The 24,621-nt window shown below is 39.1% G+C and overlaps 1 protein-coding gene across 3 annotated transcripts; it reads right to left on the minus strand.

Annotated features, from left to right (window-relative positions):
- Window positions 1-24,436, minus strand: ttc7b (tetratricopeptide repeat domain 7B). 3 transcript variants are annotated; one of them, XM_077621591.1, is made up of 23 exons: window positions 24,249-24,436; window positions 21,919-22,073; window positions 21,756-21,831; window positions 20,926-21,018; window positions 20,557-20,720; window positions 19,690-19,811; window positions 18,984-19,062; window positions 18,216-18,391; window positions 17,062-17,125; window positions 16,844-16,981; window positions 14,621-14,809; window positions 14,414-14,531; window positions 14,253-14,310; window positions 12,040-12,112; window positions 11,753-11,913; window positions 11,561-11,677; window positions 11,387-11,484; window positions 9,999-10,229; window positions 9,673-9,723; window positions 6,602-6,742; window positions 4,163-4,365; window positions 1,658-1,731; window positions 1-1,590 (listed from the first exon to the last, which is right to left on the minus strand). In XM_077621591.1, exons 1-23 carry the CDS (start codon window positions 24,367-24,369, stop codon window positions 1,443-1,445), a joined length of 2,850 nt encoding a protein of 949 aa, XP_077477717.1. In that variant the 5' UTR covers window positions 24,370-24,436; the 3' UTR covers window positions 1-1,442. The 3 variants fall into 3 exon arrangements, with proteins under 3 accessions (XP_077477717.1, XP_077477715.1, XP_077477716.1); XM_077621589.1 differs by lacking the exon at window positions 9,999-10,229; XM_077621590.1 differs by lacking the exons at window positions 9,673-9,723; window positions 9,999-10,229.
- Window positions 24,437-24,621: the final 185 nt, after the last annotated feature.

Raw genomic sequence — 24,621 nt, forward strand, 5'->3', positions numbered from 1 at the left:
TCCGAGAAAACGTAGACTTTTAATTTCTCACAATCGACACACTCCATTTACAGCATTCAACGCTCTGTGCAGAAAATAGAATTATTTTCCAGAATAATAATACACATGGCACTAGAAAATATACAACCGTTACAATTTGACGTTCCCGCAAAACAAAAATCTGGACATTTAAAACGGGTAAAGACGGGTGGCATTTTTAGGTATGCGCATCGACAGATCTAAATGACATTTTCCTCCAAAATAGTAGGTGTCACGTTCACGACTACTTTGGCAAATATATATAGTCATTAGAACATGAAGCTAAGGCCTTTAGCTGAGCTGCTAACAGGCTAGGCCAAGCTAGTTGGCGCTTGCTATAGATAGCTTCAGGCACTGTTTAAATATCTCATTTCAATCAGGGTAAACAGGCGCGCTTACCTCATTGGCTTACAGTAACAAGAATCTCAAAAAGGGACCAGCATTACACAACATACAATGAACATGTCAATCAAGCAACATGGAAAATGTTTCGAACATACCAATTATTACTATTCTGAAACGGAAACGTGGGTAAGCTTAAGAAGACGGATGACATCTTTATCCATTCCAAAACATCGAATGTAGAATCCAGTTTAGGTTAAAATTTAGGGTGGTGTAAGAAAGACCAGCATTATGTGAATGGGAGTTTTTCAGTCATGTCATCAGGATATGCTAACTAAGTTTACTTGTCAGTTGTTCATTTATCGCTTAGGCCACATTTAAAGGACGAGGGTCTGGAGCAGAAACGTAAAAGTGGCAATAATTCTGCATTTACGTGACTATTTGTGTAGGCAAATCTGGAGAAAAGTCAGTTTCTGGCTAGCAAGACATTGGCAAGTCTAGAAATTAATGTGTCACTGGCTATATGGCTAATCCCGTTTGTAAACCTAATCTACATTGGTCAACGAAGCTAGCAAATGATTAAGCACAAAAACCTAGCGGAAATTTGGGAAATATTAAGGAATTGGTTTATGTAACAAACCAAGCGCGTTATTGTGAAGTGTTTTAGGACCATCGTCAGCGATTTGTTATGAGGTATGGCCAGTTTAGCTAACGAGACATACAATTACCATAGTTCAGTGAAAATGCAAATTTTCAAGCATTTAAAACGGTGACGACAGGGTGAACTGTCATCAACGTTTCCGCTTTTTTTTTTTTTTTTTTTTTTTTTTTTTTTTTAGATGTCAGCAGTTTCAGCTTCCCCAAAACAATAAGGACACCTGGGGGAAAAATAATGTAAACTCTAGGTCTTCCTGTAGGAAATGTGTGTCAAAACTCAATTTACGCACCTTCTTGGTTACGTGGTGTAGGTGCGGGGTGGGTTACAGCAAGGCATGATGGGACGGTATGTATACAGGGAATGAAAACGATGCATTCTTCACATTTTTTTCTAAAACTCTTGTCCGCTAATAGGTGTAGTCGTATCATAGTGCTCTCGGAATGATGGTGAAGGGCAGGATGGGGCTGCTGGCCTCCAACTCCAACGCGGTGAGGAAACACTCAGTGGCGGCGGCAGAGTTCCCTTGCGCCTGCAACACCTCGCCCAGGCTGTTCCACACATCGTGAGCCGTACTGTGCACAAGGAAGAAATGAATAACACAATTGCTGGGAAATGGGAGATGACATTCCTCTTCCTTACCTGTTGACCTGCACTGCATCCCTCAGAACCTTTTCTGACAAACTGTAGCGTTGAAGCTGATGCAGGATAAGACCCTAAGAGGAGCACGGAACACATTTATTTCCATACATAGACATTTTATCGACTAAAATCAACTACAGTGGTACCTCTACATACGAGCAGCTCTACCTACGAGATGCTCGAGATACGAGGAAAATTTTGAGGAAATAATTCGCTCTAGATACGAGAAAAATTTTGAGATGTGAGAAAGCCAGGTGGCTATGACATGAGAGGCTGTTTATCATTGTAGTGCACTGTCTTTTTTTGCACACAACACCGATAGGCAATGGCACCCTTTCTCAGAATAAAACTTCATTACCCACAATCAATACGTGGGTAGGCTGAGCTGTTTTTTCAATGTTATTACTTCCTTAGCCTGTTAGCTCCCGTTAGCGGAGCGATCGCTCATTCAAGACTACTTCTCGTGTGCAAGTGGTCGTGTGTTATCCTATTGCGAGGACATTTGTGTGCATCATTTTCGGAATATTTTGAAGGCAATACAACAGCAAACAGCCCATCGATAGCGAACGTGAGGGTGGAGGCGTAGCAAACAGCCAACCCGGCCAGAACGAAGGTAAAAAAAAAATTAAACAAAATTAGAATTCAGTTTTGTGTAAAGTTACACTAAACGTATCTTTGAGTATGTCTGTATATATTAATCTAAGTTAATTAAAATTTGTTTGTTCGGTTACGAGTGCGTTGCCGTGGATAAAGAAATAAAATTTCAAAAACAAGGCTACTCGCATCTGGCCAGTCAGAGCACGTTTAACTAGGTAAGACGGTGGCGCCCCTAGGCGAACAGTGACGGGCACAAGTGAGTTTTTTCACGTTTTATGCAAGATACATTTTTTTTTCTTGAATTTCATTCATAGAGGTCAAAATAAATTTTGTTTAGCATTTTATCTGTTTATCTTTTCTCTATTTTGAAATAAGTGACCGTATTGGCCGCATTGTCTTGTGTCATGGTGTTTCGTCTTCATCACCTTGCAGTTTCGTGCATGTTGTCTTTTTATGCGCATATAAGCTGTACCCTCGATTCAGTCATGTCTTTGTCCGACAAATGCGACTTATATGCGAGTAGATACGGTACTAATTGGCTGCCAAAATGGGACATTAATGAAACATGACTACTCGATGTTAAAAGTGAAATGGATTTAAAGTCGATTGCGTCCAGTAGAAGTAGTGCTTTGACATTACAAAAACTCACGATCCGATTCTAATTACGATTCTTGCCCCCTGATTTGATACACTTTTTTTTAATGGTGAAAAATATTTTACATTAACACTGGCCATTTTATGGAACATTTACCAGAAAATTTAACGCTAATGCACACAATAAAATAAATAAAAATATAACAATTATCATAGCAGACATTTATAATATATATTTTCTTATATTTGAAAAAAAGTCTTTTGGTGGGCCCTAACTGCAGCGGTAATGTTAAAACTTTGGTACGCTCTTATTGTAACCCAGTAAGAACATCATTTATGTTGACTTCCCCAATTAAGAACAGTGAAGTACACGAACAGGCATTGGAGAAGTTTGGAAATTCATATAGATTAAGCGATTTGACAACTTCTTCGACTACTTCTTTGACTTCTTTGCTATTAGGCTCTGTCAGATTTTAAACGATGTCAAATATGTCCGCTTTTCTTGTCCTTGGTGTGACTGGACCTGTTTTTCACTGCGTAAAAGAGACAGAAGAATGTTGCTGCCCTGCGTTTTAAATGGAGATTTGTTTCTGGGCCGTACTCGTTTGGGTTTCGGCAACCTTTAAGCATATTTGGGAGACAACTTTTTTTTGCCACTTTCTAAAGTTGCAAGTTTGAAATCTATTTTACATTTTTTTAATTGGCTTGAAGGTGTGCCACAGTTTTATTGATCTCAAACTTTAATGGTAGTACAGTAATCCTTCGGATATCGCAGTTAATGTAGACCAGACATGGGCGTGAAAATCGAAAAATCGCAAAGTAGGGTCACCCCTTATTGTAACTTATTTTTTTCTCTTCGAGTGCTGAGTCCTAGTAGCAAGAGTGGCTTCAGCTCACGAGTTTCAGCGTGGATTTTCATATTTTTAATGGCAGAAAAAAATCGCAAAATTGTGAATTTGCGATAAGTGCAGACGCGATAATCGAGGGATTACTGTAGTTGTTATTTTTCTCTCCTAGGTTTTCCAATAAGTCACATAAATGCGCATTCCACATGTGCCATATATTTTCAAGTCATTTATCTGGTCAACCCGGTGACTCTGAACCGGAAACACTGTCGACAAAGAACGAATAACTCGTTTGCTTAGTTTGTCAAACCAGTAGAACTCGCTTACAAACTGAAGGAGGAAACCCGCCACTTATCTGCATTTTTTTAACCTCAATCTCGAAAAAAAAGGTTCTGCAGACTCTTCAGGCAAAATATAGGACTCAAAAGTGTAGAGGCTGTCAAGATATTTGTGTGTAAAGGTGCATTACCAGTCTCTGCATGGTTTTAACATGCGTCGGGTTGATGGACAAGGCTTCTTCGTACCAGCGCTTGGCCTCATCAATGTTGCCCCTAAGCTCGGCGATCTGCCCCCTCATGAAGAGCACATTATGGGATGTGGGAAAGAGGTTGGATGCTTCTTGAGTGCAGGCAGAAGCCTCAGCGGGCTTCGACATCCCGATGTATACCTCGGCTGGGCCAAAGACGGCAAAATTTAAAATCAATTTTTAAAAAAAGTTTAAAAACTATATTGGAACCTTATGTACTTGTATTGTATTAAATCCAGGGTTACTAATATAATGCTAATCAATCAATAAAAACAAAGTAGACAATTAGCAATGGTTTCGTCAAGATGTCCGTACTGCCACTTAATAGTCAGAAGATTAGCTCCCCCTGCCGACTGTCATGAGTAATACATGCAAGGTAATTGACCTCTGGCTCTTAGTTACGGTTGCTAAGCCAACAAGCTTCATGACCCCAACGGCACATTCATTGCAGCATATATATAGTGAAGTGTTTTAAGGGATATGTTTTGGAATAATACGAGTGCCATATAATGCAGATTGAGGTAAATGGTTTTATATTATGCAGCAGATATATGAAAATATATTGAAAATTGAAAAAAATGTAGCAAGCTATCAGGGCAAAATCACACAGGTTCAATGAAAGAACCACATCCATATTGATCTACACTGTACGCTTTAGATATCCCATAAACACATTTCTTCACGATTTTGGGGACGTCTGAAGAATGTTGATCTTTTTTGTCTTCAGTAAAGTTTTTTTTCTGACAGTTGGCAATATAAAACCATCATACCAATCAATTAGGCAAATAGGGCACCCAGGAGTTTGTCCATTTACCTTCCTTAAAACAGCCTCCAAGGGGTGTGATTGTTCGACTGCAAAAGGTCAATCAAATACCGTATTTTCACGACTATAAGGCACACTTAAAAGTCTTAAATTTTCTCCAAAATAGACAGGGCGCCTTATAATCCAGTGCGCCTTATATATGGACCAATATTAAAATTGTTATCACGATAAAATAAAATAAATCAGTCAATAGGGTACACCATTCTCTACAGGTCTCGCAACTACGGTAAGCAGCCTGCGACTTAATTTTCCCCCGTGCGCGGTTCATGCTGGGATATGTAGTTCTTTTGTCAATACACCCAGTATGACAGCGAGCACACTAATTTGGTGCTCGCCGTCATTCCGGGTGGATTGACAAAAGAACTCCAGCTGCTTGATTGGCGTCAACAGAGCATTCAAAGCTAGACTGCGAAATATATATATATTATATATGGATCAATATTGAGCCGCAACAGCTCTCACAACTACGGCAAGCCCCAGACTCTATTTTCCCCGTAGAAAAAGTAGTGCGCAGTGACTGCTGGGATATATAGTTCTTTTGTCAATACACCTAGTATGACGGCGAGCGCACTAATTTGGTGCTCACCGTCATTTCGGCTGTATTTACAAAAGAACTCCTGCCGCTAGATGTTGGCCTCAACAGAGCATTCAGTGCTAGACTGCGAACTATATATATAAATATATTATATATGGATCAATATTGAGCCGCAACAACTCTCGCAACTACGGAAAGCAGCCCCCGACTCTATTTTTGGTGCACGGTGAATGCTGAGATATATAATACGGCGTTTCATTTCGGTTGAGCTCTAGCACATTAATTCTATGTTCGCCATCATTCCCAGTGGAAGTCTCAACTGTGGTCCGAGCTTTCAGGAAGGCAGAAATTACTGACTCGATTAATGACGACTTTGGTGAGACGGAAACGTGCGTGTTGGATGCCGCATTCACCCACCTGTTCAACATGAGTTATTATGCTTTTGCTGTGTCACGAAAATACTAATACTAACCTCGGAGAAAAAACAAACAAACTGTTGTTTATTCATGTCGGAAGTAAATGGAGTTGTCAGAAAGGTGATTTGTAATCTATTAATAAAGTTTGGCTGACCTATCTGACTGTTTTGTTGACATTCCCTTTAGCGCAGCACCATCTAGTGGATGCATAACGTAACCCCAGCCTCTACTGTAGACTGTATAATGCGGTGCGGTAGACCAGTGTAACGCGGAGCGGTGCGCCTTACAATGCGGTGCGCCTTTTATATGGGAAAAAATTAAATGTGTCATTCATTGAGGGTGCGCCTTATAGTCGTGAAAATACGGTATATCAGGACAAGGACAATAACGTTTTTTTTCTTTTTTGTTATTAATACAGTTTCATTCTAGAGTAAATTTGGGGTTTGGCCAACTTTTTTGAGAAATCTCTCGAAGTTTTACTATGTCTTATTTAGTGTGTGTGACATCTCTAACAGTCTGGTGTTCATAAGAGACACACACACACACCCATTGAAAAGAACTTAAGGTGTCCTAATGTGTTTATGTAGTGCAACAGTGCATGAGAGTACCTGCATGCAGCCAGATCTGAGCTAGAGTCATCCAGGGGTGCAAAGGTCCGTGCTTGGGGGCACTACTTTGCAAGGAAGAGGCCACCTCAGACAACGCTTGCTCCACACGACTTGCTGCTATCGATGTAGCGTGCACAGAACCTGGAAGGAGATGACTAAATTATCATCAAACAATCTCACCGCGGCACACAGTATGAATATTTTGTGAACAACACCCTTGTATGAATACACACCAACCCACACATTGTGTTATGAGCCTGGACTAAGCGTGTAAAGTGAACTAAATCCACACCTCCATGCATAAATACTGAATGAGACCTTACACCGATTAGCAGGTGAAACAAGTGCTCCTTTGTTACAGCACGGGAAGTTATTTTAAGCGCACACACGCTGTGTCTCAATTCAAGGGCCGCACACCGTCGCACTGCGCTACGCCCCCCGCTAACCAAATGGCATGGTCTACGCCTTTGGTCATTTTACTGGTTTAAAATTGACAGTTACAATTTGAACCTCAAATATTTGAATGTAGTGTTGCACGGATCTAATTTTTTTTCCCGACACCTTGTGTGGTAATATAATACAATAAAGGACCGATGCCATGGCTTTTGTAAAAATACATACATTAGATTCTTTTGATGGCGGTAGGGTGGCATCGTTGCCAACCCTCCCACTTCACAAGGATTGGATGTCTGAAATGATGAACTAATTGGTAGGAGGGTGCATTTTGCCCAGAGGAAGAACAAACTTTTTACCACATTGGCTGGACAACTACTAGTAACTAAGTTATTCAAATATAATTAATTTGCTTTCAAGGACCACATTGAAAGAGTTCATTAAAAAAAAGTTAAATTCAGGGACCGATGCATTTGGGCGAGATTAAGAAATGTCATTTTTGACAGCGCTAGAGTGAACGAAACTGCATTCACTGGCACCATCCTCCTTCAAATGGGTTGAACGTTGAACGTTTTTTTACTAAAATCTCATTAAAAGTCACAGCAGAAGTATGACTACACAACACGATTGGATATTTATCATCACTTTGGGAAGGGCAACAATGCTCATTTTTTGATGGCAGTGTGTGCAGCTGGCACCAATCTTGTGTACATTTAACAGCATTTAAATACTAGACTTAGAAATGAGATACATTGCACATTATCTTTCTGCACGTTACTTTTGAGGACAGTCCAGTACAGAGTACGTCACTAAGTGTCATATCAGTGCCGAGTAATGCTGACAAATAGTGCGTGGGTGAAGTGACCTGATTTTCTAGAACTGGGATAGCTCTTACAATGCTGTGACCGAAATCCCTTCATTTTTTTTAGACACTTTGTGGGCTGCGGTACTTGAATTGAGACACGTCTACAGAAGCCGCCTCACTCATGGCCACTCAAGTTGCCGCAACCGACTGCTTTTTTTAAAATCTGAAAACTTTCTGCTGTCCTCAGATGACATGATTGAGGTCATTCACGATTTTAAGTTTATCGAGATGCGATGAATAGATTTTACGTACGTTTTAAAGACTAAGTATTTGAGCGGATGTCATTTCGTCCCTTGCATTTAAACAGTGACATTTGCAGCATGAACGCACATCTAATTGTTTGCTGCTTCCAACAACACATGCATAAGCCATAAAATAAATTAAAGGAATACAATGACTAGAAAAAAATCTTAAGTTTTCTTATAGCGGTAGATTTTTTTTTTTTTTGCAGTGTCATGTATTTATTTTTCCAATGAACAGTTACATCCTGTCATTTATTCCCTGTAAAACTAATCCACACTAAATAAAAAAGAGCAATAATTGTTTTGAGTTTTAATACCTATTAATACCAAATTCCCATACATCGCAACGTTTATTTCTGTACGTGTTACCTGACTACCAACTGCCATTAAACTTTACGTACGTCCAAAATGGTAGCGTGTTGTGCCTATGGCGTATGCAAATCGTACAAGTACCGAGTTTAAATGGGGGAGTGCAGTTTTTTTCTCTTCCCAAAGACAAAAATAACAGAATTCCAAATGGATTTAACAGCTAAATGTCTCCAAAATATACAAGCAGACATGTTTTCTTGAGGTGGCGCTTAAATATTTTCTGTGCAAAACAAATCACTAACATACTCGGGTATACACTTCGTTGTCATAGAATTTACCGCACCAAATAGCATCACAAAGCGTGACAAAGTGGCAACAGTATTTAACTGGAGCAGAGCTTTTGTGAAAAATCAATTCGCTAACTAATGAGTGGCAATCGGGACATCTTGAGGCCGATTGGAAGTAATACTATGACAAATTTAATCCCTGTAAATTGGGCGCTAACTGCTGGCCAAAATGAACATTGCAGGAAGAGTTCTATTAATGCGGATAATGGCAAGGGTGTTAAACATTGACAGAAAATGGAATAATGTTTTGGCGATATGTATTGTCGTATTGTAGTACAGCACTGCTTCAAAGGGATTTGAAATTTATCACTGTCAACGGCTTTGAATGAGTTAATGGATAGCACTGTTTTTTTTAATAAGTAGATCACTGTATTCCTTTAAAATATTTATAAGGAATTAAATATATGTAAAGCATCTTGCTCAAACTGGTTGCAGCCATCGTGTAAAAGCTAATGTGTACAAAAGTCACTTTATTTGGTACACATGTTCAGTGCAACAAAAGTGTAATCAGAAGTTACGCGTATTTAAAAAGGTCATGAAACATGAATAAAGTTAGGAAAAAGTTTGAAGAACAGTATCTTAACAACTATTGTGTTACTCTGGCTCTACTAGTATCTTAATTTCTTCCACGTCAAGATCGACGACTATTTACGAAAAATAGTCAAAAAGTATTGTGAGGTTAGAAGCAGAATTTGCTCCCATAATAATAATAATTAACGTTAAAATAAAAAAAACTACTAAGAGTTAAATTATCAGCGCTGACAACCTCACGTTTGCAAAGTGTACCAATAAAGTCACCGTGTGGGTATAAATAACAGTCTCACCAGGATAAAAGCTACACCAAAGGATGGATGGAAACTAAGCAATAAATGAATAACTTAGGGTCAGATGGGGGGTTATACTTTGGCTACTTACAAACAGAAAACATGGAAGAAAAACCAAGCGTGTTAGCGTCCTGAGGGCCGCCTTAAAAATGAAAATAAAGCAAGGGATGAGAAAAGAACAGAAAGATGTTAATGAAAAAAAGATAGAAACTCAAAGCAAATCCGAGTGGATATAAAAACAAGGTCAAACATGATATTAGATGTAAAACTGTACTAGTATATAAAGTAAGTGCCATTAGTTCAGAAGTGTTAGTTCTCAACTAATCGAGGTTTCATTATCTTTGGATTCAAAATGCTCTTTTGGACCCTCGCAATCCACACCATGCTACGAGCCGAGGGAACCTAGCGTCACGTAACATTTGGAGGAAAGCTGGCGAAGAGTGACGTGGTTGCTAAAGGAGTGAGTCGCGGCCTTGGTGGTCATCAAAGAGGGAAGGGGAGGCAAGAAGGAAGACTTTTTGGGTGGAGGGTGAAGGATGAAAACTGGAGAAGAAGGGCAGGAGAGTGGAGAGGACAGCGTGGACAGGCTGGAGGGGGAAGTGGGGGATACTGGTTCCGAACCAGTATGAGAGGAGGAGGAACCTGAGGCTAAAATAGAAACAGTAAACCAAATAAACCAAATGGAATCAAATCTGAAAAGGAAGGAACTGAAAATAATTGTCAATCCAAAAACTGAAAATAAAGAACATAAGAATGGCATGAATAGACTTAAACTGTTGATAATACCCTAATTAATGGACAAATATAGAATGTTCATTATTAACTGTGTTTATTATTCTTGCAATGATATATATTTTTTGATCCTACTCCTCTTGCTGTCTAATAAGTAAAAATTTCAGACACTGTCTTTCAGCCGCTTTTACAGATGCTCAATAGGGTTTCATTTTGGGACTGTGTTTAGGACATTAACCTGTTGCAAGACAGGCATCACCTTTCTCTCTAGAAGAGGGGTGTCAAACTCAAGTTTGGTTGGCAGGCCACATTAATGCCAACTCTTATGTTGGACACTTTATTTTTGGCCCAGAAAGTTAACTTACTAGACATCCTATCAATTTTGACTGGGAGGGGTGAATAAACATTTCTTTTAAGGTGCCTTATTAACTCATTGGCTGCCACTTGAAGGGCCGTTTTGACGGCAGGGGGCAAATTAACGAATGTGATTGCGGATAGGAAATTGAGCAAAGTGTAGGAGTGCACGCACTTGACAAAACAACTGTGATTTTGCGCTGCCCTTGTCGAAAAAAATTAAAGCATTTCATTCTGGACGTACAGTATGACACCACTGCTCTAGAATATTTTGATAGTCATCCTATGCGAGATGCAGTAAAATTCTAGAAAGTAATAGTGTCCTCAATGGGTGCAATTTTTTTTGTTTACTACGTTTTTAAACCTTGATCCAGTGTTGAATTGGAACAGTCTCGAGAAGGCACCCTTCAAATATGTAACAAAAATTTAGCCGATGTCTGACTAAAGTTCAAATTTAGTATTAATGGGCAGAAACAGATGTCAAAAGATAAAATCAAAAAGGCAAATAAACAGGCTTAAAAAATGTATTATTGCAATGGAGTACGTTGAAGCAAGGGTATTAATTATCAAATATTGGCTTGGATGTGCCGGTTACTTAATGACACATACACACCAACATAAAAAGACACTTGATTCACCAATATGTGATCAATGAACTCCTTTGCTCCCATTGGTGGAGACAGACATCCAATCCGTTTGATAATGTGAGGGCTGCCTACCAGTATCTGGGTCACTGAAATCCGGCAAGGTCATGGCGTTGAGCTGCCGTCGGTCCGCCACGGCTCTATCCAACAAACTGCTCCCACGCCCTGAATCACTACCGTAAGAAAAATTGCATTTTAGTCAGTACAAATACACAACGAAAACCGATGACGGCGCGACTGTATGTATACCTTGGATTTGTAAGGTTGTAAAAACTCTTCCAAATCTGCAGCATATGTTTGCAGGTGAGCAAAGCTTCTTCGGATCCTCTACACATGCTCTCTAACTTCACCTTTGTATAGAGCAAGCTACAGGGTGGATAGCGCAGTTGTAAACATGACGGATTGTAAAAGAGCTGCTCTTATTATCTTTGAGTGCCTCACTTGAAGTTCTCTGGATACTCAGAGAGGGCCATTTCTATAATATTAAGACCATCCTGGTAGTGTTTCTGAGCTGAGAGCAGCAAGGCCAGCAGGTGAAGTGAGTGAACATCGTCCCCTTGAAGCTGCAAAGCCTGTCGAACATAGCCTAGTGCCTCTGGAATCTACACACACACACACAGTTGACATTTAGGTGGGACTACAACTACTATATGCAGTATTTTTTCTCATCCTTGACTTTATAACTCATATTCTTATGTTACCATTCAATAGTTTGTTGTGACGGTTACCTGTCTGGATACAGCAAGCTGTAGTGCAAGATAAAAGGCGGCTAGATGATCTGTTGGAGACAAACTCTGAGATCTGTCAAGAAAAAAAGTTTGTGTGTTTAAAATGTCATTTCAATGATTCTAAAACTGATTTTTTTGAAAAGCCAATATGTTAGGCTTGCTCAAATTCTGAGCATTGGTGGGAAAAGTCACTTCTTCCTAGCGGGGGTGATTTTAATATAAAGTTTGTAAGTCTAGAAAAAAAAATATTTACAGTAATCCCTTGAATATCGTGGATAATGTAGACCAGACATGGCCGCGATAATCGAAAAACCGCAAAGTACGATCACCCCTGCCATACTACTAGGTCAAACTTTGTGATTAGTCTTGACATACTTAATCGCTCAAATATAGCAAGGATGCAAATTAACTCTTGTATTGTTTGGCAGATTGCAAACAGTCTGTCAAAATGACTTGTTTTTATTCATTTTACAGAACAACTGCAGTAAGCTGTTTGTCAAAACACACAAAATTGCACATATCCATTTCCTGGTTTTCGAAATTCCCGCTAGCTACACAAATATATACAATGGAACAACCCAATGACACACATGAAAATTGGCATTCCTTCCAATGCATATGCGGTACACAAAGGCCGTAGGAAAAATTATAAACAAGTAATTATATTAACATTAAATATTTATGCATCATTAGGTGGGGCTAGCGGACAGACTGCTAGATTTGGTTATTCATTTTTCCGTCTGTGTGCGCGTGTTCACTTTTTGCCTCGTGTGTCCCTCCTGGCTTCCCCTTTCTTATCGTTGACCAGCTGCTTTTGATTGTTTTGTCATTGTCGGATCGCCTTCTGTTTCCACGTTTCCATGCTCCATGTTTCCACATTCCTCACTTCCCTGTATTTCCCACATCAGGTTTGATTTTGTTATTTTCTAACCGCCCTGCCTGAGGAATTAAAGTTTTGTTTGAGCACTCCATCCTCATCCATTGCCTGATTGCCTGCATTTGGGTTCACTCTACGTTTCCACGCTCAACGTTGCTCGCCAAAGACGTGACACAGGCAAGCCACGCAGTTGCTTGGAGGCTGCCAAAATGTACTAAAGAGAGACGACATATAAATAATATGCCAAATTATTTTTTTTATTGAAGAGTCCTTATGCATTTGCTTGATAATGTTTTGTTGTTGTGTACGCTGGTGTGGTCCCCAGGATTTTCTAGCTCGGAGCTTCAACAGGCCCTAGCAATACTACTGAGTAATATTAAATATATTAATATTGACATCATATATTTATAAAAATGTAATTTCCCAGTAGTTTCTTTGTATCGCCGATTCTTTAAAACAGTTGAAAGAACAAACTAAAAATTGTCCGAAGAATTAGGGTTGGACGATATAAAAAATAAATCAGGATCTTTTTGGGCCGGATCATACGAGCCTTATTTCTTTTTTGTAGTTGCTCTTCACATGGCAGTCAAATTTGCTCACTAACAGCATAAACTAGTTGGGCTGGAAAACTGTTGGGGTTATTCTGGGATATTATTATATATGTGCATATTGTGCATTGCAATATGTGCATATTACTATATCATTCTTACGAAGCAGACGAAAGCTCGATATAACAAGGTCACTCCCCCCACAGCTGGCTTCGGGGACATTTAATTGTTTTCAGGACTATTGACCTGACAGGTCACCAAGTTCCGGGCCGAGGACTGTTGACCTGAGTCCGCAATGAAGATCTGTGAAGGACTCTTAAATTGCTTTGACTTGGAGTCCGGCAGATGGCGATAATCGAATCAACTTCCGAAAATACTCGCATATTGTTTAAAAATACTGTCGCTCGGTTCACCTTGTATGAAAATTATTATGCTTACTTGTGCAAATTCTTACGCAGGTGTTTTTGGTTTCCGACCTGTTATGCAATTGTTGTGGCAGTTGTTTTTGACCTTAATTGTGTTATTCAGTTAGCTTATGCAATTGTTTGAATCAGATTACCTTAAGTGTTTTGATTATGCGCGACTAAATAGACAGAGGAGGATGCCGTTTCTTCAGAATGTCACGGTGGCGAGGACGAGCCAGGACGATTCTCACTTGAAAGTTATCGCTGGAATGTCAACGATGTCTCTCCTTTTATTAAAGTATACCTATTAATAAACCTATCAAAAACCTTAGAAGTTAACATAGGTGGAAAGGAGAAAGCAAAATAAAAAAAGAGACACCAAACCTCTGGAAGGCTCCTAAAGCTTTCCTCTGATAGTCTTCTTGTGTGCTTCGCAATGACGCTATAGAGACAGGGACAAACAGGAGGGGGGTAGTCAGGTGTATTATTCAATAAACCAATGTTTCAGACTTGTGGGATACATGAGCACACACACACAAACATACCATCTGTGGCTTTGAGGCTGTAAACAAGTCCAATCGCCAAGTAGCCTTTTGGTCGAAACTCAGCTGCTTTCTCTCCCATGTCAATCACCATTTTGGCAAAGCACTCCCCCTCATCCAACTACGGGTGAGTAGACATTCATTTAATAAGAAAACAATTTGTATAATTTCTAACTAGATACTTGGATGCTGCATCAGATTCGTTGCTACCCAGTGCAGGGGTCCGATACACAGTTTGACGGCCAACAGCGGGATGGTGGGGTCATCTGGCTTGAGACGGATGCACTCCTTCAGAACTTTTACTGCACGAGCTGATTTCCCGGCAGCCATTAAAGAGAGTGCAAGCTGGTACCACAAGTGGAACTCTTCAAACGCAAACTTCATGGCTCGTTCCAAACACTGAAGAAGAAAATAAAAGGGGACATTTAACTCATTGGCTACCAATGATGGCGAATTTCAACTGGGAATGTTAGCAGTGATCACTCAATGAATTCATTGGTGCAGTTGGAAATACAGTGGTTTATTGGTTTTTATTTATTTTATTTTTTAATTTAACCCAAATATGACATGAAGTATAGTTCTCAACCATGAAAAATAAGCCTAAAATGCAAAGGTGAAATGAAGTGCCTCAAACTCACTGTCACGGGCCAGGATGTAATAATGGCTGCCTTTGCAGAGCTATTTTGTCTGCCAGAACTGCCATGTTGAATTGCCAAATACTTGAACAGTTGAAGAATGGTTTAGAGATATTATTTTCCCCCCCAAAACAGCAAAATCCTCTTTAAAAAATATTTTTTTAGATAATTCACTTAGAGAAATTCCACCCGCATTAAGTTTATTTTGATATCAATCCAGTACCAGTATTTTAATATTTGACCTCGTAGCTCCCTAATGATGAAAATGGCACTTTTGCTGGTTAAAATTTCATCTGTTTTAAAAATGCTTTAATTTTCCCATTTAAAATGTAACTTAATATGATTTTGTCCTTCAAGCCACCATACGAGTTCCACAATTTGACCGTAGTTGATCATTTTTTGGTGCTTCTAGTCATGTGGTTTATCGTTTTTGATGGTTGTTTGTCGCTCAGAATTTAGAGTGGCGCACAGTGATTTCAAATAACTATAACATAAAAGCATTTATCTGCTCATCTTGAAATGTATACGAGGTCACAAGTGACCACTTACTTACGGGTTCGAATAAAACAATGAAAGCATGTGAACCTGCCAAAAGTTAGATTTGTAATTAACTTGGAAAATTAAAAAGTGGAAAAAAGCAGTAACACTCCTTTTTAATGTTTAATTTTAAAGGATAATATGTAGTTGCATCTCATCTCATTTTCTGAACCGCTTTATCCTCATTATGGTCTCGTGGGGTGCTGGAGCCAATCCCAGCTGAAGGATAATAGTAAATATCTCATCATTCCTGGTCTTTCTTTACATTTTCTGATTTTAAAAAAGGTGAGAAAAAATGAAAAGAAAAGCTGGCAACTACTGCCCGTAGTGAGATGGGATAAGCTCCAGCACCCCCTGACCCTTGGGAATATATAAGTAGCATTAAAAATGAATAAATATTTACTTCTTTATCCCACCTACTTAGACACAGAGTGGAAATCTGTCTTAATAAGCTAAAGAGTTGTAATGTGGGACATGCTCATAGTTCGGACAGGAGAATGATAGGGCATATATATGCAAGCAACGCCAGGAATGTGAGGTAGGGAACCCAGTATTAGGACAAATCACCTAGGACCAATGTTCCCTCTAATTTTTTGTTTGTCTGGGCAGAAAGACAACCTCCCTGAGCACACGGAGTACCGGTGTGAGCAACATCATCATTGCTCGCTATGGGCACACAGCAGTATCACACCTGCCATAAGCAGGTGTATGTCTACTACACATAACTGATTTAGTAATAATAAAATGTAATGATTAATATCTATGAATGGGCGGCCCGGCGGATGAGTGCTTCGCGCGTAGGCCTCACAGCTTAAAAAAAAAAAAATGGGATTTTATTTTGTGCGCTCCATATGATTTGCTGTGCGCAAAGAAGACGAGTAGTGTGCAATTGCGCACGCGCGCAGCTTAGAGGGAACATTGCCTATGACCATGAATGAGTCAACAGTCTACGTTTTGCTATATGATTGCTACTCCTTGCACCAACAATTTTATCCACCTGACTGTGCCTGGTTGCGCCTAGTCATGCGTGTGAACCCATGCTGGCATGTGTTAGCCATGCAGAAAATGGGTGAAAACTGTAATTATTTTCTGATGGTGGCAGTAAGTCCTCACTTTTTTTTACTGAGAACTACAGACACTGCATTCAAAGTGTATGTTTTAAAGGTGATTTACTTAAGCAGGCCATATAAAATGATGATTTTGCAGCGGGATCTGTTCCCCGACACCTTTGATGTAGCCAGTCGCCCACCACATTACTTGCCTCTGACAGCATCTCATATTGCCCTCTTCTGCCCAAAGCTATAGTAAGCAGGTCGTAAACCACGGATGCCGATTGTAGACTGATGATTCGATCATTGTTATGTTCCGGAATCCTACTTAGGACAGCGTCACGGTTGGCCTAAGTTGAACACACGCAACAGAAAGAAGAGATAGAATGTATTACTGCGGAGAGACTTATTTCATTTGCCCACATCTTACCATGGACTCACTGATGAGGAGCAGCAATAAAGCTTCTTCCGTATTCTCCTGAGGGCAAAAAATACTAACGGAAAACAATACAAAAAGAGATTCCAAAAGGTGGGATTTCAGAAAGATTTCAAAACACTGCATATTGGAAAATCGTCTTCAAATTAGTGTTGCACCGATACAATTTTTTGGCTCCCAGAACCGATTTCAACACCTTCCCATTTGTTTGTCATTTTGAAAAAGATTATTTTTTAAATGATAAATTACTACACACAGTGGTACCTCGACATATGAGTGCCCAGACATACAAGTAATTTGAGATACGAGTAAAATACAGCCAACCTGGGAGAAGAAAGGTTTAAAAATGTAAAACAAAATTAGAATTAAGTTTAGTGTAAGGTTAGATGAAACTTATTTTTGAGTGTGTCTGCATCGTAATCCAAATTCATTTAAATTTGTTTATGTTATGTTACGAACACGTTGCCGTGCAAAAAGTCCCCCCCTCAGTCACTCTCTCTCCCTTCCGCGAAATCTGCCTAATTTTAGTACTATTAAACACATTTTATACTATTAAACCACTAGTTATTTGTTACTTTGTTAATAGATGGCGAATTATAACAAATAAAAATGTTTTTCCAATCTAATACCCTGTTTTTGGTGTTTTTTTTCCAGAGGGTTGGAAGAAATTAATTTGTTTATAGTTCATTTCTATGGGACACGTTCGTTGTGAGTTACGAGGAAAATCGACATACTAGCTCAGTCCCGGAACGCATTAAGCTCATATTTCGAGGTACCACTGTACTTGAATGTATAGTAATTGCTATCACGGCTTGGTCAGACACTGCTTAACTCATTGTCATTCATTGACGACTATGGACGTCCAATCCATGTCATGTGAAAAGGATTGGCAGCAAATGGACCGACTCCCATTTACCGCCTCTCCCACTTCAAATGGTTTGGATGTCCACTAGTCATTAACTCATTGCAATTCACAGCAGAGCTGGTGGACAGCTTGGCTAGGGCGCCTAGCGGGGGGAAATAAACCTGGAAAAGTACGTATATTTCACAACATCGATACGTTATTTCTTAAACAGTTTTAGCGCCATATCGGTATCTGAACTAGTATCACTGCAACACTAGTTTAAAGCAATGTCATTTTAGCTTACTTTTCCCCGGAGTATACGCGTGGGCGTCGGCTTAAGCTGGACTTCTTGCTTTGGATGTGTCCTTGTCGCGAGTGATCGTCCAGCGGTGACACAGTAGGCGGGTCTTCTACAGGAGACCAGTAACTTTGTTCACACATTCCTCGGAGCAAAATCTCTGCAAGCTGTCTCGCTATTGTCTAAGAAGACACACAAAAATACACTTAAAATCTCCAGCACCAAAAAAGTAATTGGTTTATACAGTTTTTCTAATAGTATACTCAAACTGCATGCTTTAGAAGAAGAAGAAAGAAAGAAAGAAAGGAGGATGGATATTGTGTACAGTTAAAAAGGATTTTTGGTAAGGAAAATATGGCTATATTCCTAAATAATATTTCAATTGTGGGCCCAGTTCTGATATCTGAAAACCTCCAGTGTTTGTATTTAAGCTCCAGTGTTTGTATCACTAAATGCTGCTAGGAAGTGGATTTTACCCCATTTTAGTGCAATTTTTGCTGATTCGCCATTGACGTCCATCGCTGTCTTTTCCCGGGAAAATCACCCCTCACCCGGTTGTAATGTCTGAAAAGCTCCAGTATTTGTATTTAATCATTAAATGCTGCTAGGAAGTGGATTTTACCCAATTTTTGTGCATTGATTTATTGATTATTTTTTATGTCTCGCAGCTGTAGCTGCAGTAGAGGTTTTATAGCCATAAAATAGTTTTTGAGGGTTGGATTGATTCGTTGAAGGTGCTAGGAGAAAATGCATGGACCGCCACGGATTTCTTACCATGCGCAGGTTCTGCGTTGTCCGGGTCTCAACAGCTCGAAGAATTTCCCGAAATCTCCCGACACCTTGAGTCAGGTTTCTATGCATTGAAAAGAAATGGATGACAAAATGTCAGAAATTGAAAACCATTCAACAAAAATGGCATATTTCCATGTGCATGTGCATGAATGAGTAAGTAAATATGACAAGAGCATACATTTTTGCAAGTTTTACAGATGCTACATTCACTCATTCTCCTTGTTTGTAGACCTGATTTTTCTTTTTTTCCCAAATATTGTCATAATGTAAAGTTCCCAACTTTGAGTCCAGGTCAAAGCCATGGATTGACATTTCTTTAAAAGATGTATGTTAGTGTGTTATTTTAATTTCTTCAGTTCTCTTAGTGTTTTTGTTGTCTGTGACCCTGAAAAGATATGTTTTGGTAGTAAGCCATGTTAATTTGAGGTTGTGGTCTAATTTGTTATGTATTGCACCCGCATATTTTTTGGAAGATTTGATTATTATTATTATAATTTGAACGCTCTAAATTGCCCCTAGGTGCGAGTGTGAGCATGAATGGTTGTCTGTATTGTCTATATTGTGAGGATAAGCAGTTTGGAAAATGAATGAATATTATCATTTGTTAAAAAACAAACGGGCAAAAAAAGTTTGTGTTGGCATCTGCCATTATTTGTTTGTGGACGTATAGTGACAGATGCTGTGTTACCCATTTTTAAAATGGATGACATGGGCTCTCTGTAGGCCTGTCTCAAGAAAGTAACCCAGTTCCTGGTCCTGGGAAGCTGAAACCGGTTTTGGGCTGCGATTCTGAATTCCAGCTGACAATGCCTGAAAAAGCAAGAAGAATTGTGTGAAATTACCAATCAAATAGTCCCGAGAGCTGAAAATAAGTTTCCAAAAATGCAAGCCTATGACTCTGAAGAAAAAGTTCAAAGAGGGCAAAAAACGTTCAATAACAGATCCTTCCTCCCATCAGCTGTCAGGCTCTTTAATAAAAGAAATGGCTGAATGTTAACACCAACCGTATGTATACATGTACATGTATGTATATGTATATTTATATGTATGTGTGTGTGTGCGTGTATGTGTATGTGTATGTGTATGTGTATGTGTATGTGTATGTGTATGTGTATGTGTATGTGTATGTGTATGTGTATGTGTATGTGTATGTGTATGTGTATGTATGTATATGTATACAGATATGTATATGGATACGTATACGGATATGTATATGTATTTCAGCAACACGCTTATATATATACTACACACATACATATATATATATATGTGTGTATATATATATATGTGTGTATATATGTGTGTATATATATGTGTGTGTATATATATATCTATATACATATACATATATACATATACACACATATATATACACATATATATACACACATATATATATATATATAAAATTATTTATTACCGATTTGTTTATGTCTAAAATGTCTTTTCCTGTGTCTGTATTCTCACCCTCTTGCTACTGTGACAATGAAATTTCCCAAATACGGGATGAATAAAGTTATCTACCCTGATCTAAACTAATCTAACATAAACAGACCTTTTCAGCCTCCTGTAGGTACAGCAAAGCAATGTCTCCAGACTTTTCATAGCAGGTAATGATTTCTTGCTCTCGTTCAGTTGTGTTCTGATCGTTCGAGGGAGAACTGCTGTTCTTATTAGACAGCAGTGGAGAAGCCACTGGGACTTTCTCTAAACACAAGCCTGCAGGACACACGGGTGACTCAGTGTAACAGAAAAACAGGAGGGACAGTACAAATTATTGGGTACATATCCTAAAGCAGCTTATGGTGATAAATTCCTTGTGTTTTTACAGAATTGGCCAATAACGATCATTCAGTTGGGGCCATCTTTATTGCTTTTCACAGCTGTTTTAGGCCACAGCAAGTCAAACAATGCAAGTGTGTACCTTTAGTGGCATAGGCTTCTGCTATCATAGACAGCCTATACACTGGAGCTCCAACCAGTTGCATGTCATCCAAATTCACCTTGTTATAGTGACCTGGAAACAATCAAACATCCCTTTTTAGAAATATTATCACACGCGACATTTTAATAGGAAGAAAAAGAAAGATAGTGTTTGCACCGATATCAATACTTGTATTGGTAAATGTTTTTGTCTCGTGCTAAGATAAATCCTCCAACAAATCAGTTAACTACTAGTACATGTCCAATCCATTTGACGTGGGAAAGTGGCAGCGACTGAACACTCATTCATTCGCTACCATCTGTCCCACTTCGAATGGACTACACATCTAGCGCTGTCAATGGTAGAAAATGAGTGTCAGACCAAGTCACCAAAGCAGTTACTTTCCAGTCAAGTGCTTATGCAGTAATTTACTAATAAAGAAGAAAATCTCTTTTTTGTTCAAAATTTCAATGAGTTTATCACTGGTAGTCTTAACATTTGTTCATTCTCCCAATAGATTGGGCGTCTAGCGCTGCCAATGGAAGACAATGAGTTCAGCAATGCCTGATCGGAAAAAAATGACTTGAGTCACGAGTACGCAGTAATTTTCAATTAAAAGACAAGAAGTATCTTCTTTTAAAATTTGCCGTCAAGTCTCTCTCCTATCCTATCTCTCGCTCTCTCTCGTCCACGCACTGCACGCTACCATCTGTACTGAATAATGTCACATTTTAGTATTGAAGATCATAACGTCTAGATAGGTATTTGTATTGGCGCAACACGTCAAAAGACATTGTGAGTATTCAAATTGAAAGAAAACGGCATGTTACCTAAAGCCTCTGTGTATTCTGCCTCAACATAACTCAGTTTAGCCACGAGGAGACTGGCTTCCTGGAGGTAATCAGCCTAGAAAACAGTCAGAAACATCAGCAAAGGATCTTTAAAAACTGAAAAAAGGTTTACAGTGAATGCCATCTGGCCAATGATGGTCACCTTGAGGTTTCCTCTGTCCAGGGCAGCAGTGAGGTGCTTCCTGACCTCCACTAATTTTGGTCGCGGACCCCTCGGACTGGCGCCCTGTTTGATTGGATTCTCCTTCAGGTATGTCAGAAGCTTGCTTTCCCCCAACAAAAGCTCTCCGAGATCATCTGTATAATCATAAAACAAATTGTTATATAATGAGCTCTTCCTTATTTTGCAGGTGATCCCACTTCTTAAACAGTGTTGTTTTTTGGCAGCCCTTTTTTATTTTTGTCTTAATCTTTTGGATGAAAATACTTACTTGATTTAGTCCTATTTTAGTCATTTCAAAATGTCTAGTTTTTCGCAATGAATAGTCAAAAGATTTTCATCTAGTCTGTCTAAAAATGTAAATTAAAGGACCGGATTGCCCAGATCTGCACTTGAGTATAAATAGCATTTTTGGGAAGGCATTTTTTTATTTTTTCGGAAACCAAAAACGAACATGCGTTGAAGTAATGATAGTAAAATGGAGAACAAAAGGCTAAATAGGCATTTGTTAACATGACAGTTTTTCAGATAACTATAGCCTTAAAAAAACCAACAGGCTGTGGTCAGATAGGAAAAAGTATATACAAGTCGCAATTGAGTAACAGTCGCAGGCCCAACCAAATTAGGAAAAAAGTGTGACTTATACTCCGGAAAATACGGGAAATTTCAGCGTGTCGAAGTTTCAGGTGTCACTTGAGATTATTGGTTTTGTGGCCACCAGGTTTATGGTCGCCAACAAGGCCAACACACTTCGTTCTTATTTCAGTCTGATTAAATTGTTAATAGATTAAAATTAAAATATATGAATGTAGCATATATTCTTATACATTTCCTGTTATTATTTTACACTGATCGCCTTGGTGTGCACTGTCTCGGGGAAGGAAGGGGTGGATACAATAAATTTGTAGGATGATTATTGTACACATACAATAAGCAAATGTCATATATTGTGAACATATATGACACATCACAGAAACATTCAAATGTTGACCTCCTCAGGCGAAAACTGGCAATCATCTCATTGTTACAGTCATCCAAGACACGATTTAAGTCGATGTTGTCGTCATGAAAAAAATGTTCGTCAATGAAAATATTTTTCTTATCGTCATCATTAACGAAAACAATGCTATTCTCAACCATTTGGCGGTGTTATTCACTGTAGTAGCACCATGCACGGACCGAGATTACCCGAGATGTGCATGACAGCACCCACTGTGCTTGTAAACATACCAAGCAGAATTATGACAAGTAATCCTTTTGCTGATCCAAATCGGTGACCAGAGCTTGTCGTTATAGTGAGGAAAATGCATTCAAAGAGTTTTTTTTTCAAAGAAAGTCATCACTCTCATTATTTCAGAATAGACATCACTTTTACATGAGGATCCAAATGCAGTTTCTACATGTGTAAAAGAAATGACTTCACATGACACAAGGGTTGTGAAAGAAACATGTTGCTACCAAAATTTTAGACAAGAGCAGTGTGTATTTTAACTCAATGGGAGGGAACAAATTAACAATTTAAAAAGATCAGTTTTTCCCCAAAAAATGACATCTTGGTTAGAAAATTTTACACTTCACCCAAATTTTGCACTAGAATTTTCCACTACAATAACTCATGAGTTTGTCTACCACTGTCAATTCCACTCACACCATATGCACATTCAAATCCAGTCATCCCAGTTCAAATGAATTGGACATTTCTGCAACTGTGACAAAATATTTAGGTCAGTTTTATATTTAGAAATAACATGTTTTTCTGTGGACGGCCCGGTGCCCTAGTGGGTAGTGCATCGGCATCACAGTTCTTGGAAGAGTGAATGGTTTTCCGTCTCCTTGTGCTTTGCGATTGGCTGGCCATCTATTCAGGATATCCCACACCTGGTGTTCATAATTACCTGGGAAAAATTCCAGCATCCCCCACGACCTTGTGATGATAAGTGGTTTGGAAAATGAGTGAATGAATGAATGAATGAATGTGCTTCACTTTGATTCTGGTCTTGGAAGTTGATTTCCGGACCCTTGACTCAATAATTCTTGCATCGCTATGTTGTGAGTTAATCGTTATCGTAAGCCTCGTGTCGCAAATTGTATCGTATCGTGAGGTATCCCGTCATTAACAATTCAAGTAAATGCGCCGAGGTGACCATAACCGTTCATTACACTTAACTTCACATTGTGAAGATGTGTTATGTACAGTTTAAACATGGAGCGAATAGTAGAGTAGTGAAATAACCTTCTGATTATCCAGGAAGTACACAGGATTCCGATAGCTGGGAACGGAGGCCTCTTGTATGTAAAAAAATACATCTTACCGTTGGATATCAATTTAGCAGAGAGTTGCCGAACCAACTCCGGTATTTTATCCCATTGTGCCTCTGAACGGCACCGCTCAATCTCCGTCTCCAGTCGTGAGCCAGACTTCTTCGCCGTCATTTTGACGAGCGCCTTCGGCTTGCACCAAAAAACGCTACAGTCTCGCTCTTGACGTACAGCAGACGAGCTTCCGGTTCTGGCTTTCAAATTAAACGACACTTTCTTATTTGGCTGCAGTTGTCATGTGATGAGTAAACTACCAAAAATAATATCACAATAATTGTCCCTCACTTGCTCATAGCATAGCATGGGTCGTGACATCTTCAGTTAATCAATATAGGCTGATTTCTTAAAAATAAAAAAGAATATATT

This window comes from Stigmatopora argus, chromosome 15 (genome assembly GCF_051989625.1).
Source record: "Stigmatopora argus isolate UIUO_Sarg chromosome 15, RoL_Sarg_1.0, whole genome shotgun sequence".
Taxonomy (NCBI): Eukaryota; Metazoa; Chordata; class Actinopteri; order Syngnathiformes; family Syngnathidae; genus Stigmatopora; species Stigmatopora argus.

Excerpts from the sequence above, each read along its gene's own strand:
- ttc7b (XM_077621591.1), bottom strand. The coding sequence starts at position 24,369 with ATGACGGCGAAGAAGTCTGGCTCACGACTGGAGACGGAGATTGAGCGG. Across the intron at positions 14,810-16,843 it reads AATATGAGATGCTGTCAGAG|TGTTTGGAACGAGCCATGAA; the intron begins GCAAGTAATGTG and ends TTTCTTCTTCAG. Across the intron at positions 9,724-9,998 it reads TCGCCAGCTTTCCTCCAAAT|GCGGCCCTCAGGACGCTAAC; the intron begins GTTACGTGACGC and ends TTCATTTTTAAG.